At 34.5% G+C, this 16093-nt stretch overlaps 1 protein-coding gene across 4 annotated transcripts in view; it reads right to left on the bottom strand.

Annotated features, from left to right (window-relative positions):
* The window catches only part of LOC134534067 (palmitoyltransferase ZDHHC8), a 58508-nt gene that overhangs the window by 24050 nt on the left and 18365 nt on the right, over window positions 1-16093 (bottom strand). For 2 of the 4 annotated variants that reach the window (XM_063372068.1, XM_063372087.1), the window contains exons 6-8: window positions 7804-7954; window positions 2754-2971; window positions 117-284 (exon numbers count right to left, since the gene is read on the bottom strand). In XM_063372068.1, coding sequence (XP_063228138.1) covers window positions 117-284; window positions 2754-2971; window positions 7804-7954 — 537 coding nt within the window. The remainder of the gene's footprint in view (window positions 1-116; window positions 285-2753; window positions 2972-7803; window positions 7955-16093) is intronic. The other 2 variants (XM_063372097.1, XM_063372078.1) reach the window with 1 other exon arrangement.

Genomic DNA, 16093 nt, shown 5'->3' with positions numbered 1-16093 from the left:
TGAAACAGTGCATCATCATAGTTAAAATGTAACAAAAATAGATAATTATATTCTGTTGTTGTTCAGAGCAAGTGACCAGGAGGAGAACCAATAATGGAAGGCGACGCAGCATTTACCTGCGCACGGGGCTGTTCATCGCCAGGGGTGTGGGCACCCCGATAGCCTTGATGCGCTGCTGCATGGTGGGGCTCGGTCCCGGGCCTTGGCCCCGCTGAGCCGGCGATGGCTGCTCGGGCGAGAGTGGGTCGGGCGTGTGGCTGCGCGACTGCGAAGCCTCCATGCCCCTGCGATACACCACGTCCGCTGTCAAGCTGTAGCCAGGGCCAGTCCGTCACGCACAAACTTCACAACAGGAAAACTCTGTGAATATTCTTGTCTTCATAATGATTATTATAATAAATTAAACCATCCCCGAACTGAGGAACCTTGCTTGGTTACAAATCAGGGTTTGGAAATATTGAAAATGCAAATATTCAAACAAAATTATTCCAAGTAATTATATTCATTGTAACAAAATGTATAAGTGCACAGTGTTACACAATCATTAAGTCATTGATGAGCATAACTATATATAAGTATGTACTGTATATATAAAATTTGCAATGAGCTTATAATTCGTACAAAGACATACAAAATTTTTGTAAAAAATGTAAAACTTTGCACAAACTATGGAAAACCATGCAAGTTGGCAGCAATACAGATTACTAAATAAATGGCTCCATTTAAATTTATTGCAAATATTAATAATTTTGCCTGCAAATGCAGAATATCAATATTGAAAGCAACATTTCATTATCAAATTCTAAAAACTACATAAACACATGAATCCAACTATGGAATAAATTAGGCAACTAGTACGACATCATCAATTGTAAGATGCATTCCATTTACGAGCTAAAAAAATATGTGTTAGAATTGAGTACATTTTCTTGTAGTACTAACCTAACATTTTTGCTGGTAGGAACACTTACAACAAATAACAACACAGAACAAGGTTGTAACCCTTATTTTTTACATTAACTGTCTTTTTAATGGAAAACATATTGTTAATACAGTAGAATCCCGCTGATGCAACCCCTCACGGTTCCCGGAAAAACGGACTTATAAACGGAATGGTCGCAATAGAGAATTCGGGGTGTCACCGCATCGTCGGATACATCGTGTGAATGCCGCTCGGGCAGTGTTTAGCCGAGCTCGGCGCGTCCACTATCGCACGAAAAGCCGTCTCAGCTGTCATGTTATCTTACCCGCCTGCACAAAAAGCCGCTGTGGTAGCTTCTGCGAGAGCGTAAGAAACTCCTCCGGCCACTCCCAGAGTCACAAATCATGTAAAAACACCTTTCCCAACTAACATTTCAACACTTTCCCTCCCTTATTTCAACCTTCTGCGTGAGAAACTGTCAGCATCTTCCTCCCCTCCCACACCGCGTGCGACAAAAGCCAGGTTGTATAGTCCATTCTCGGTAAAATAAATATTTTTATGGGCTTATACGACTGTCCTTCGCCGTTAATAAATACTTTATAAATTTAAGTTATTATGATACAATTTGTTTATTAGTCACACAGCAGTTTCTGCTTAAAAATCACTAATACCTCGAATTTTATTGAATAGAAAAATTTAGCAGGGCCGTAAATATATTTATTTTACTGCATACTTAATTTTCCATCCGCATTCGAACATGTTTTTTTTCTTCTTTTTTTTTATGCTGTGAAGGGTCGTGGAAAAGATAATTGCTTGAGCTGTCAAAATAAACATCGCTGACGGCAAGGGCGGGAGCGCATCCTGTCGGTCTGTCGCTGTGATTATCTACTCCAAAAACATGTCACAGCCTTTCAGGATAGCATTGTTCTTATATCTTTCGTTTATACCCGAATGTTTTCTACCTGATCCACACAAGTTCCTTAGCCACGTTTTGAACGAAAATAACCACCAGCCGGCTAGCATAGCCGAACTCGCGTGGCGCGAGTTCACTTAGCGCAAGTATTTATTGGAACCCATTGTTTGGGGTATGCAAGTCCAAGGTGTATAGAATAATTCCACGCATTTTTTTTTTGTTTAGCTGCGCATGTGCGAAGTCAGCGATGTTATAGAAAAATAGCCGAGAACCAAACACCTGGCGACGTCGTTAACACAGAACACAGCTTTGTGTGGCCAGTGGCACCTGAGATGCAGCTGGCAAGATCACATCACACTAACCAGTCGCAAGACAAAGGCACGGGACCAGGACGGCAATAGACACGCGCGTAGATGCTATCAGGTGATGCGCGCAGTTTACCAGTATTGGCTAGCATAGACAGTCTAGAGGGGTGGTATCTATTTTTAGCCGTCTTTTGTATGCCTGCCTGCTTGCAGTACAGCGCTCGCCAAGATAAACGTGAACACATAGCGCCCAACAAAGTGTAACAGACTTGTTTTTCAGCCGATTTTACTCAAATTTTCGACTTTCTCTGCTCAAATTTTTCACAGTTTCTCAAAAAACGGTCGTATAAACGGAATGGACGCATCAGAAGGGGGTCGCATCGGCGGGATTCTACTGTAGTGTGTAACGAATCTTGTTGCTGACTTAAAATTAACAAAATATTGTGTAGAGCATTTCCAATATCTCTACCATGCGCCAAGCACTATTAATAACCTTTTATCCATGTCAAAGCCAGTTTCGTAGAAATGAGGGGGGTTACACTCTCGTCCTGGAAGGCTACTAATTATAAAGAGTAGTTATAGTTCACAACCTCGCACACATTGTAAAACGCACCTGGGCCGGGGGTGCGGGCTCCCGCGCGCAAAGGGCCCGCGCACCTGCTGTGCGGAGTGCGCGGCCTTGCGCGGGGAGTCGCTGCCCTCGACGGGCGGCAGGAAGAAGTTGCTCTTGGAGCCGTGGCGCTGCAGCGGCGGCGTGGGCTCGCAGTCCTGCGACTGCGACGCCGTGGGCTCCATGTCCGTGTCGGAGCCCTCGCCCCTGCCGGGGGACAGCTACAACACCCCCAGACACCGCGCCGTCGCACAACCGGTGTGGCCAGGAATACGCTAACTTCTCACACACAATAGCTAGGGAGGTGTTTCCTTCTCTCACGACCTCCAACCAACTAGATCTGAATGCAAAGCAAATAATATTTTTTTTTAAAAAGCATCTGCATAATTTTTATTTATATAATATGCTTCACATTATATTTATGTATGTAAGATAAGAATCTCCTTATTATGTAACAATTGTCTTTTTATTTCAAATACTCCATTATTATTATTAACAAAACCACAAAGGTTCACTAAACAATTAAGATTCTACAAAGATATGTACTTGTGCATCAAAGACAAGTCCTTTCAATGTCATTCATAATGCATTAGAAAAAAACAATTTGTTGAAAGTGCATGCAATATAAGCAGTCCCTATAGTACAAGAGTGTTAACTAGTTGATATAAACTGTGATTTTCCTAAACTATCTCAAAAATAGATGCACTCAAAACTTGTGCTAGACATTGCTGGTTTTTAGCTCTGGCAGCCCAAGACCAAATGCAATACACAAAGTGTTTTTATCGCAGCTAAAAACATCAGTTTGAAAAATACATCAATATATTTAAAGCATAATTAAAATTAATATTTTTACTGAAAAAAAATGACAACATGCCTCGGAAATTGTTGTATGGTGATAATTTCAAAAATCTATGTTTATATGCCATGGATGATAGAAAATTTTCTTTCAAGTTTTTGAAAGAAAAAAAAATACTACTTTAAAACTTGTAAAAATAATTCTACAAAAATTATTTTTGTTTGTAATATAGGCCTATTAAATTATATCAGTTATAAAGATCTTTTAAAAATATTACATTAAGAACATGCATTTATTAAATTATTATGAAATATATCAGTGTTAATGTATAGCAGTAGATACTATAAGATCAATACAAAACTATAACACAAAACCTTTTGAAGATATAGAAGTTTTTAATAAACCCGAACACACGCAAAACTCTACATACATCATACAAGAAGCTACCAACAAAACATTTTTTTTATTAAAAAAAAATTCCATAACCTATGTGCATGCAAACATGATACAGATAGATTGTGCCACTGTTAAAGAAGACATGAAATAAAGTAATATGAGTTTCAATTCATCCTACTCCATAGGAGTACAATATTACACAATTTGGACAAACACACACTTATCGAGACAGGCCATTCAGTCCCACCACCAAGATTAACATAATGTGCAATTAGCCCAAGAAAGAAAAGCAAAGACTTTGATTATCTATGTATGTTTACCATAAATGATAATTAATGGTATAAACGTCAACTCTACAACTTCAGGCACGAAGGAAAAGAACCATTAAGAGCTGTAACCAACAGTGGCATTGCAGACTTTGCAGAGTATTCTTACGACAAAATGCTTTTTTAGTGATGCAGTTTATCAGCTGATTATGTAGGTTCAGGGTCAAGGTCACTTTTTTTTCTTTTTTATATTTTATTGTCTTGAATATTTTGATAATTTTTTTCTGATAATTAGTTATTTTATTTATAAATTCCTTGTAACTGAATTTTTGCTGGTTTTCACTTTGTTCGCTATGTTAGTAATTTGTTTAAATGCATTTTTTTTTCCAGTATTTTATTTATTTTAAAAATTGTTGTTAAGCCTATTATTTTATATTTGGGCTGATTTGCAAGCAATAATTATATTTCTTGAACATTATGTATTTTTTTGGCATAAGGAAGGACGAGAGAGAGATGTGCAACTTGGTGGCACCAATTTCCCAGACATTTTTTCAGTTACAGAGACATTCTGGTGCTTTCTGTATGTATTCTTACGATGGAAAAAAAAAAAAAGGTAGGTGTTCACCTCCATGTGATGCGAGGTTATGTATTTAATGTGTTGTTGTGTCTTGGATGTTAGGGGTGTGTTCTGATTGGTCGGTCAAATTACGCAGCTGCCTGTTCCCTGTGTGGTTGGACGTAGTTGCGTATCCTTGTCGATCGACTGCTATGCCGACAGGTCGTGCCGTTTGGTGGCTCACAAAAAATTTTTTTGAGAGCATATATGCGGACATTTTTATGCCTAAGGTCGAGGTCGTGCCGTGAGTAATTCATTTTCAACCTTTTTTTATTACAATTTTCAGACGTTAGTAATTAGAAATTAGGCCCCAGATGTGCAGCGCAGGTCTGGGCGGTAAATTGGTCTATTGGGACACAGTTCCCTTCACAACAATAAGACAAACAGTGACTGATGACGGGAACAGATGTCAGTTCCTGAAACATCGCTACTGTTCTCATTGGAAATCATCTGTGTTCGTCAGTGCTATCGTCATTGTGTTCTCCATAGTACTTGTTTATCTTTATTGCTGTGTTTCTCTGTTTGCTGCGTTGTCCAGCTTTGTTGTCTGCCAGCATTTAATCTGTCTCGTTGTTAGCCCACCGTGTTTGTCTGTGTTGTTATATTATTTGTCCCATGACTAAGTTCCTTCAATGGAATTCTTGTGCTGTATGATATTTATATGTTGATCATTTTTTGTCCGTGCTGTCGTCATTGTGTTGTTCATAATACTTGTTTAGTTTCATCGTTGGTTCCGTTTGTCCAACATCAGCTGATTCACTCTTGTTTTCTGTGAATTTTTTATTTTCATATTTTAATTTATTTTTGATTTTCGGAATTTTTCCATGACAAACAGTGCAAAAACTGCAATGATGTTTATCCAAAAAAATGCATTAAATCAAAATTTCCCATTGGATGAATTATTCAAAGAGCATTGGAGTATTGTTTGTACCATTGGTAGAAGAGACTGAATTTGTCTCTTGGTGTTGTGTGGAGAATATAATGCATTTTAGTTGAACAATAAATTTTGAAAATAACTCATCCTGAACAGAAAATTGAATGCTTTTGGCCTGTTACCTGTAGCACCAACATTTAAGCAAGTGTAGATATGAACTATGACGGTGTTGGATCATCGACTTTAAGCAGGACAATCAAAATCGTTTTAAAGTAATGTACGGCTATTGACAAAGGGCACGTGATCTTGACAAATGACTTGACTGCTTGTAAAACATGCCGTGGTGGCTAAAAACGCAGACAAACCCTTTCAAGCACGGGAACAGGTGGCTCAATTATAGTTTGCCAAGTGCGGAAGATTATTACGTGTGGGGAAAAAAAAAGTAGGGAAAAAGAATGACGTCATGGAAGTTGGCCAATGATGATAAATTGAATGGTTGAATGAAGGAAAATATAGAATGTAGTACTGGCAAGAGCAAAAGACAAAATAGCACAGTGGGAAAAAAAAGACGAATGATGTGAATTTTGGAGAGATAGTTGCAGTCGGTTATAGGAGAGGAGGGAAATAATAAGTAGAATTGAATATCATTATAAACTGAATAAATACGTACACAATAAGCATTAGTAAGTAAAAATAAATTTATTGGATATGTGGGATAATTGTAGTAGTCACGAGAGAAGAGGAAAGTTGTGTTTATTTATATTGAAATAATATAACAGTACAATGTAGAGAGAATGTGTGTGTGTGTGATTGCAGTAGTGACCAGGGAAGTGACGGTTCGTGTTTCGTTATAACGAATAAATTAAAAGAATGGCAAATTGGTGGAAATTTATTATCTACAAGAAAAATAGTGTCAGAAAATGATCACTGCTATAATGCTGAGAAGGGTAAGTAGTTTTTTTATGACTTTTAAATGTTTGTGATTTGTAATTTTATGTGAATTTTGTTTGATGCAATGGGTGAAAGGTGTGTTCTGTTTCATTTGCTTTGGTTATGTGAATAATAAAAGTTATTAGGTAATATAAAAATTTCTCGTTTTCCTGTTTGTTTGTAGTGCAATCGCTGAAGTGATAATCACAAAGCTAAAGGTTTGGTGAGCGTAGATTGGCTGGTAAAATTTTTTTGTGTATTTCATTGTAGTAAATTATAGGGAGGATATCATAAAGGAGAATAAAATTCTACAAGGTCAAGTTTGTTTTTACGATAGCAGCATTTCATTTGTATAAAATAAGAATTTTCGTGATTTGTGAAATTATGAAACAGAAACTAGGTCCAACTGGTCTAATCTATTATGTGCTAAAGGATTTAAAAAAATTACCATAAAAAAAATTCTATATGATATTTTAATTGGTATCATGAAGAAGAAAACAGTCCTACCTGGTCTATTCTATTTTGCGACACAAGTATTTAATTTTCTGAAAGTGAAAAGTTTCAAAAGAAGAATCCAGAGCAGGCAGAGTACAGTGTTACAAGCTGCAACCTTAAGTAGGATAAATACACAGTGCACATGAACAGTGGAAGCTTAACATTCACCATAAATTAAAATTATTTTCCTTTAAACTTTACACTACTGAATGCTGCTGTTAATGTTTCACACTGATTTAACTTTTTTTTACCAATTATTTCTTGTGCAGGTGAAAGATAAACACACATACATACACACACAGACTTTGGGGTGCAATTAAATACATTTTAGTAACATGTTCTCTCAAAGATTCATTATTTTTTTATTTTAACATTTGTTACATTTATGGATGAACAACAAACATACATATTCAGAATTTAAATGGACATTTTCCTCTACTTGAAAATAAGACAACTGACTATCCATTAATTCCAAAAATAAATTTCGACGTTCACTTATGAAACCAAGCCAGAAATTGGACTGCTCCCTGCATTTCTTGCTGCATCCAGCGAGTGCACAAGTGCGACAGAATCAATTCCCCGATGCGAAAAGCAGCGGTAGTTAGTCAAGCACTAGGCTACGAGTTAAAACCACACATGAGACACACACATTTAATAGGGCGTACCATGGTGGCTCTTACCTTGTTATAAGCATTTGAACTGGCATTCCTAACCCCATTGCTGTTATCCATGTAGGTCTTTACCTGGTTCTCATTCGTTATAGTCGATATGGCGGATGTGGAACAGGGATACCGTTTCGGCTTCCCCACGTACTTGCTGGCCTTCAGCAAGCTGGGAAAAAAATGTCTCATGTGGCACTTCACGTATCAAAGCATTCTACACATAAAATTTAAATAACTACACATACAAGGATTAATTTTTTTCTAACACAATGAAAACCAAATGCCATTACCGGTGAAGAGTGTTAAAACATTTGCTTGAGATGATTCAACTGTTGTCAAAAGCCTACGAAAATTAACCTCAAAGAAGCCATTTACTAGTTGGGAAAATCATGGCCTGACATGAAAGAATCTGCACAGAAGAAAAGCTGGAAAAACATCACCTGGAAAAATGTTGTCACTAAGCCAACTGAAACAAGATGATTTTTTTATTATGAATTTCACACTATTCAAGATTTTGCTTATCCAAGGTTGTCACTGTCTGCATTAATTCGGTTAATCGAGACTCAACTGTAATTAATGAAACCAGAAACAGATACAACTATAGTTTCTCGTAGTAATTGATTTCAATCAGTGATTTGTTGAACACACTTTTTCGCAAATCCAAATCTCGAATTTCATTCTTAAGAGTGCCTGAAATCCTAATCTAGAGCTCAAGAGCCACGAATAAAACAATATATATGAGCAAAAATACAGAATTAAAAATTCTCACAAAACATTCAAACCATTAACTTTTTTTTTTTAAATAAAAATTATTAACTTGTTTAGGATACAAACAATTTCTTCTTGTCACAAATAATCTCAAAAGCATTGTGTCTGTTGGTAGATAAAAACATTTCTTTAGAGGTCCACCTTGTAATGGGTGTGTTTGTGAATTGAGAGGTGAGACGATATGTGCAACGTTCGCTGGTGCTTCGACCACAATATCGTTCCTAAGAGCAAGATTGTGGACAGGTCAGTCTCCTCATAGTGCATCAGGCAACTATGATATTTGAGTGGTAACCATAACATTGTAAGGTAGAGAAATGAAGAATAAAGGTGTAATGCAAGTCCCTTGGGTGTTTTCAAGAATCTGTACCAAGTGTTTTATGCTTGAACATTATCGTGAAAACATGCATTTTAGCCATAATTAATCTTCTAAAAAATACAGCTTAAAAACAAAATACAGTAACAGAACTACTCATCTTCCCTCAGCATATTCTTAAATGCTATTTGTAAACAGACACTAGTCTGCTATCTTGAGCAGTTTTCAACTTGGGTTGTTTTTTCTGAAGCACTGCACAACGTATGTGTGCCCAGGTAGACAGGGCCCCTAATAGTTCCTGCCGTGATAAATAAAGTAGTCCTTGTCAACTTGTTGGAAATTGCCCACATAAATTTAATGGGTAGTGAGGAACACCAAAAAAACTATTTTTGTTGACATATATTAGACCAGGGCTGAAGCCTTTGAAAATGGTAAAGAGTGAAAATAATAATAATAATAGTAGGATGAAACCAATTGAAAAAGGAAGAGATTAGAGAATATAACAGAAATGAAAGGAAAAATAATTTACCGGCAATCTGAGGTCGGTAAGTGGAAGGGAGTGAGTATTTAAGGGTAAAAAAAGGTTTATCTCGATTTCAGGCAAAATTACAAATCCTATGGAATAAAGTTAAATAGCAAAGTTTTAGGTAATAAAAACATCTACATGTTTGTATTAACATGTTTTTCACATAACCTCAAAATTTATGTGAAAAATTCAAATAACCAAGTTTTTGGTTTTTTATTTTTATCTTTTACAGAAAAAAAATATTTTTTTCTCCACAAAATTTGGGGGAAACCTACCTACCTTTTTACGTCCCAAACACACAGTAAATTTTTTGATTTAAAATATTTATTTTTTCACCTTATTTTGACTAATATCGAAAAAGCACCCTCATTTTCAATCAAAAATTCTCACGTCAAAATATCAGCTTTTTAAAAAAGTCGGTGGGCTATTTGGTTGTTGAAATCCCTACTTTCTGATGGTGTAAAAAAATATATACATTACCATGGTAAATGTTTTCAGAAAAAAAAAAGAAATACTCGAATCCGAATTTTTTTTAAAAATCATCATGTACAATATTGAGCTATCTATTAAAATTTACAATTAAATTACTCGAAAAACGTAAGATTCCATTTTAAATTGATAAAAAAAAATTAAAAATCCATAAAACATAAAGATTGAAAAAAAACATGTGAAAATAGTTATAAATATTAAAGATAGGATTTAAAGGGGATTTCATCTAAAAAAATGTGACTGCTGCAATTTATTTTTCAGTAAAAATTTTTATTTATTAAATTCAATGCAGAAATGCAACAATATTTTTGAAGGATTCATATTTGAAACTATTAGACGTGAAAAATAGATCTTTACATTTCAAGAACCTGGCTTGAGAAAATAAATGTCATGAATATTTGAATTTAATTGATTCAAAGGGACCAAATGATCAATATCCACAACAATGACAGTGTTATTAGTATCTCTGGCAATTTCTATCGAGGTCTTAATTATGTCAGCATCAGCATCTTCTTCTGCTTGGTTACAGGAAAATCCTTGTGACTGTATTCTTTTCATTAAAGATTTTATTATTTTTTCCTTGTTTTTCTAGTTAAATAAAAAAATTTCTTGCAAAAATGGTATTTTTATATGGTTTTGATATTTGAACTCTGGAATATTGTCTGAGGTTTTTCTACGAATACATTCTCTTTTTTTAGTTGAATTAGCTGCTGGTAGTGTTGTCACAGTAACTGATTTTTTAATTTCGGGGTACCCATCAAAAACGATATAGCTGCTTGCTGCATAATGTTTTTCTACGTAGCGCAAATATTTATTCATGATCTCTTCCACCGTTTAATTTTTCTGCCAAATTACTTTGATGCAGTAAAAATCCACCGTCGACGACATGCACAACGCATTTTCTGAGAACATTTACCATAGTTATGTATATATTTTTTTACACCATCAGAAAGTAGAGATTTCAACAAATAAAAAGCCCACCGACTTTTTTAAAAAAGCTGATGTTTTGACGTGAGAATTTTCAATTGAAAATTAGGGTGCTTTTCGATATTAAGTCAAAATAAGGTGAAAAAATAAATCTTTTAAATCAAAAAATTTACAGTGTGTTTGGGACATAAAAAGGTAGGTAGGTTTTCCCCAAATTCTGTGGAAAAAAAAATATATATTTTTTTGTAAAAGATAAAAATAAAAAAAAAATAAAAACTTGGATATTTGAATTTTTCACATAAATTTTGAGGTTATGTGAAAAACGTGTAAATACAAAAGTTGTAGATTTTTTATTACCTAAAACTTTGCTATTTAACTTTTTTCTATAGGGCTTGCAGTTTTGCCGGAAATCGAGATAAACAATTTTTTACCCTTAAAAACTCACCCCCTTCCACTTCCCGACCTCAGATCGCCCGTAAATTATTTTTACTTTCATTTTTGTTATATTCTCTTCCTTTTCCAATTGGTTTCATCCTACTATTATTTTTTTTTGTTTCAAAAATTATAGACCCTGGTCTATATATGGAAATATTGGAAATGCAACCCTGTTTACAGTTAGCCATTAGCAGTAGCAATCAGCAGTCTGGTGTACAGCACACTCTGTAGAATGACAATATCATTTATGAAGATTGAAGATGTTCCTGTTAGGTACACATCTGTTGTGAAGGCGCCCTTGTTAAGGCTAAGATCCTGAGTTTCTCGCGAGCGGGCAAAGACACGCGTAGTTATCTTTGTCCTCAACAGAGCGCATTAGCAGTACTGTTGAACGATGTAGCGACGCGCGGAAAAAGGAGGGGGGTGGGCAAGAGGACGCTGTTCTCAGAATTCTTATCGCCCAGCGGGGTGTCATGTTTACGACCGTTCTGGAATAGGGGGGTGGGGGAAGGGTGTACTCTTCCTCGGCGAGCATTTAGATTTCCAATCCCTTTGCCTCTCTGTCCCATTCCCATACACCCACCAAAGACTACTCGATCCTCAACAAAGCACAAGAGAATAAATATTACTATTTTTGGTACATTTCAGTTAGAAACCCGTACGTTACAGAGTGCAACCCAAGGTAATTATAATAAATATTAATTTGGTGCACTACACATATACGATATACAAATTGTATGTTTTGCTGCGGTGATTATGTGGCCAAAACTATCAAGATTTGGTCTCTTTTCCCAGAACGCTCGTTCACAGCTAACCGCTACATTCAAATAAGTTGGCCAGTAATGTAGTTTTCCTGCCCCCGTAAAAAAAAAAAAAAAATTAACTGTGTACTACAAAGGTTTTGCGCTCCTACAAATTTTATTTCTTTACACATTTTGTCACAGGTGTGTGCGTATGTGTATTACACAAACAGTTGAACGTTGACCATCTAATAGCATGACGTTATGTTGCAAAGCGGTATTATTTGCTATATTTGATATCTCATTAGGACTGTATTATTCTTTGCAACTATATATACAGGTGAACTTTTTATACTATCGGAGAATATTTTGTAGTTGAATATATGTCTTCAAAATATTGCAGGTTATTGCATTAATTTTAGTGTTTTAAATGTATTATGTTTTTAAGCATGTATACATGAGGCTAGAGCTAGAAAAATGTTTGGTTTCCGTTTTTAGCTGACCTGCAGCTTATGGCTTTTGATTACACTTCCTTTTTTTTATATGTGATGTTTAAAAACGATGTTATTTGTAAATGTCCTGGCATTCGTACTTCTTGTAAAAAAACATAATCATATTTTCGAAAAATAAGCTATCATTTAGTAATTTATTATTGCAATATAAATACGTGTGTATGCCAGTCGCGTCTGGCGAAATGAGGAGCTCCTTCACGCTATCCCTACTGGTGACGTCAAGCATCACTGGTAGTTCGTCTTTTATGTATGAACTGGAAGTCAAAGAGGCTCGAAATAAACATCAGTTGTAACTAATAATAATAATTTAATTCTGAAAGGGCCACATACTCGAAGAATCACCTTCTCTACGCAATCAAACGTGTTGGAAGTAAAATATCTAAGGAGTAGGCTACACGTCATAGGTTGTATAAGAATATTTCGGAGGGAGCTTTTTTCTTAGAGGTTTGGCGAATTGCGGGCGTGAAGCAGTACGGTAACTACGTCCTCATTGGCCCCGTCAAGTGCGGGAAAACAGCCTTCACCGACCACAGCCAATAATTACAAGAAAAATCTACAGTGTTTTGTAAAATACCTTGACACGAAATGTATTCGCGAAATTCAGGTTTCCCTAGATATAAGACGTAATTGCTCTCTGGCGATAATTTTCTTTACTGGTATTTGGCAGGAGAATAGTTTTTGTAGTCTTGTGATATCCATTCTGAAAGAATTCCAATAATGGAATATGTGTTTATTATAATTAATGGAGAAGTGTATATACTATTAGCAAATGGATCATTAAAAATGTGAAAATAAATTATAAAAAATTACATATTAGTCTACTGCACATAAATCACAGATTTTAAAAAACCAAATTTACTATAACATTCAAAATATTACAGAGCGTGCCATGTAGAAAACACGGACGCATGTTGTTGTCTAAATGAAATAAATAAAATATGTACAAGTCTACGGCTTTAAATATCAAAGAAATAAAATGTTTCATAAATATTCAACGCTTGTAAGGGTACAACCATACATTACACTGATAGGACATATTTTTTCTAGTACATCATACTGATTCCTAACCAGACACACATATATAAATAATTTGTGTTACACTTCAATTAATTTGGCCATGAATTAAACCTGATAAATAAACAATGCAAACAAGCGAAACTCTACAGAGTATCGTCAAATAAAACCTGGGCCAAAAGTAAATCAATATTTTAGTGCTCAATACAATTCGAAGGAAATGGAAGATTTTTTGTAGTATTATAAATGAGCATACAAGGATTGCTGATTTGGTTTTGTATTAATTTTGAGCGTAAAACTACCCCGAAAATATTGAATAAATTTTTCAGTTAAGCTGCATATAAACTGAACTGGTTTGCTAGCTGTCTTGCCATCGTAAACATGACTATGAGTCTGATTTGCCATGTTGGTGATAGGCACGATTTTCAAGGCAGTCTCCCGATATTATATGAAATGTGTTTTATTTTTATACAAAATGAAGCACGAATATGTTTTATATTTCTTGTGTGAGATACCAGTTGCAAAGACTTTGCAGTTTGATTTTATGGGTAGTGAATCAATGGTATAAAATAACTTCATTTATTTTTTCCCGATAACATCTTTTTAACATTAGTATAATTTAATCACTCGCCAAGCAGAGAACCTTATTTTTTGTAGTCACGAAAAAAATTGTTTGTATTCAATATCAGCTAATAACTTACTGCTGCTTATGTCATCAAATACATTTACAGTACTGTTCAATTTGTACAAGCATGAGAAGTAAACAATAATTTCTGCAACAACGTTCTTCCGAAAGAAGGTATAAACCGATTTTAAAGGTGCGTCCCTATTTCTTAATTTTATTTTTTTAGTAATTAGAAAATAAAAATTGGTACTTTTCCGAATTTACTCATTGAGGCTGCGACCCAAATTTCAAGTTTCCAGCCCTTTTGGTAGTGGGTTGGAATTTTTATAGGCCAGTGTGTGAGCGAGTGAATTACTTTTTGCATATTCGAGCAATTCAAAACTTAGTCAATAAAGTTTAATTATAACAATTTCACGTAAGCTAGAAAGCTCAAAGGCTGGTAAAACAATAGAATTTTATTTCATATAATTCTAGATCAATTTCATCTAAGTATAACACACCCATTTAAACACATTTTATATACATAATAATTTTACTTCAGCAAGGTCTTCGGTTTCTTGTAACACAAATAAAATTACCTAAAAAAATTACTGGACATACTTACAAAAGTTTTTAGATTGTAATATTTGCCAAATAATTTAAATAAATCTAACTGAAAATGTAAGAACACAATATAAAGGTCTTTAAAATTGTATTTTGGAAAATTACCTGAATGTTTATTTGCTAAAACTCCTCATTTCACTTGTTCAAAAGTATTTACATGTATACATATGCGTGCGTGTGTGCGCGCACTTGGAACTTATGTTTCTTTGATCATTTATAGTTGCAAATAATGTAGCGGAGGTTAAATTGGAAAATATATCATTCTTTCTGGCCAATATTTGTTTACAAACATAATTTTACATGACCCCAGAAGAAAAAAAAAAGAAAAAAAAGAATCGCCACTGCTTTGTAATTGTGTTTCTAACGAACTTGTGTAACTAACGAAAATGTTTAACTGCTCAAGGTTAGTGATACAATAAATGCTTGGGTAGTGAAAAATCTATTGTTAAAAACCAAAGGTAATTTTAAACGACTTTTAGTTAACCATTGTTCAACGACAGCTTCGAGAGATTGGCCCTTATTTTTGTATCGTTATATACATAACTAAATCATTACGGGAGGAAGTTGCCATAGCCGGCTGGTCCTTCAGTTACTATTTTTTTTTAAACATCTCTATAGAGTTGCAATAGTAACTATTAATATTTTGATCATAACTCATTTATGTACATTACACCCAGAGGTATAGCCCATTCTACCAGAGCTAAAGTCGAGGTACAAATATAATTAAAGAAACACAATTAAATAAATATAACTAAAGAAATATAATTAAATAAATTTATAGAAAATCATTGTCATTTTGCAAATAAATTTTTTTTACAATAATTGAAATATTCTAATAAAATCTTAAACTTTATTTATTTGTCTTGAATGTACGATTCTTGAATAGAAGTATAAATAATAATTTAATAATTTAAATTGATTTTGGAAGTTATATTATTATATGAAACCATTTTGCTATTATTGTCATACACCATATTATTATATGAAACCATTTTGCTATTATTGTAATACACCGTGATTGCAAGATTCATTCATGTGTTAAGGTAAAGAGTCATATCAAAATACATAATGAAGTCACTAAGATAATATGTGAAATAATGTTGTAATAAAATGTAATGTGCGACGTTCACGTAGATGCCCGTAAACGAAACAGGTTAGATATTATAATCATATTTAGCACTTTAGTATTTCCAAAATAAGTTCTTTTTTAAGACGCCCAACTATTATAATAAATCTCTATCTACTAAAACAATTCAGTAATTGTAGTTAGATGATTTTAAATAAAAAATATTCTATGAATAAATTTGTCACGACAAGTGAAGCATATTAACAATAATTTACATCACTGAAAAGCTG

This window comes from Bacillus rossius, chromosome 1 (genome assembly GCF_032445375.1).
Source record: "Bacillus rossius redtenbacheri isolate Brsri chromosome 1, Brsri_v3, whole genome shotgun sequence".
Classification (NCBI taxonomy): Eukaryota; Metazoa; Arthropoda; class Insecta; order Phasmatodea; family Bacillidae; genus Bacillus; species Bacillus rossius.
This window is presented reverse-complemented; position numbering and strand designations above follow the sequence as displayed.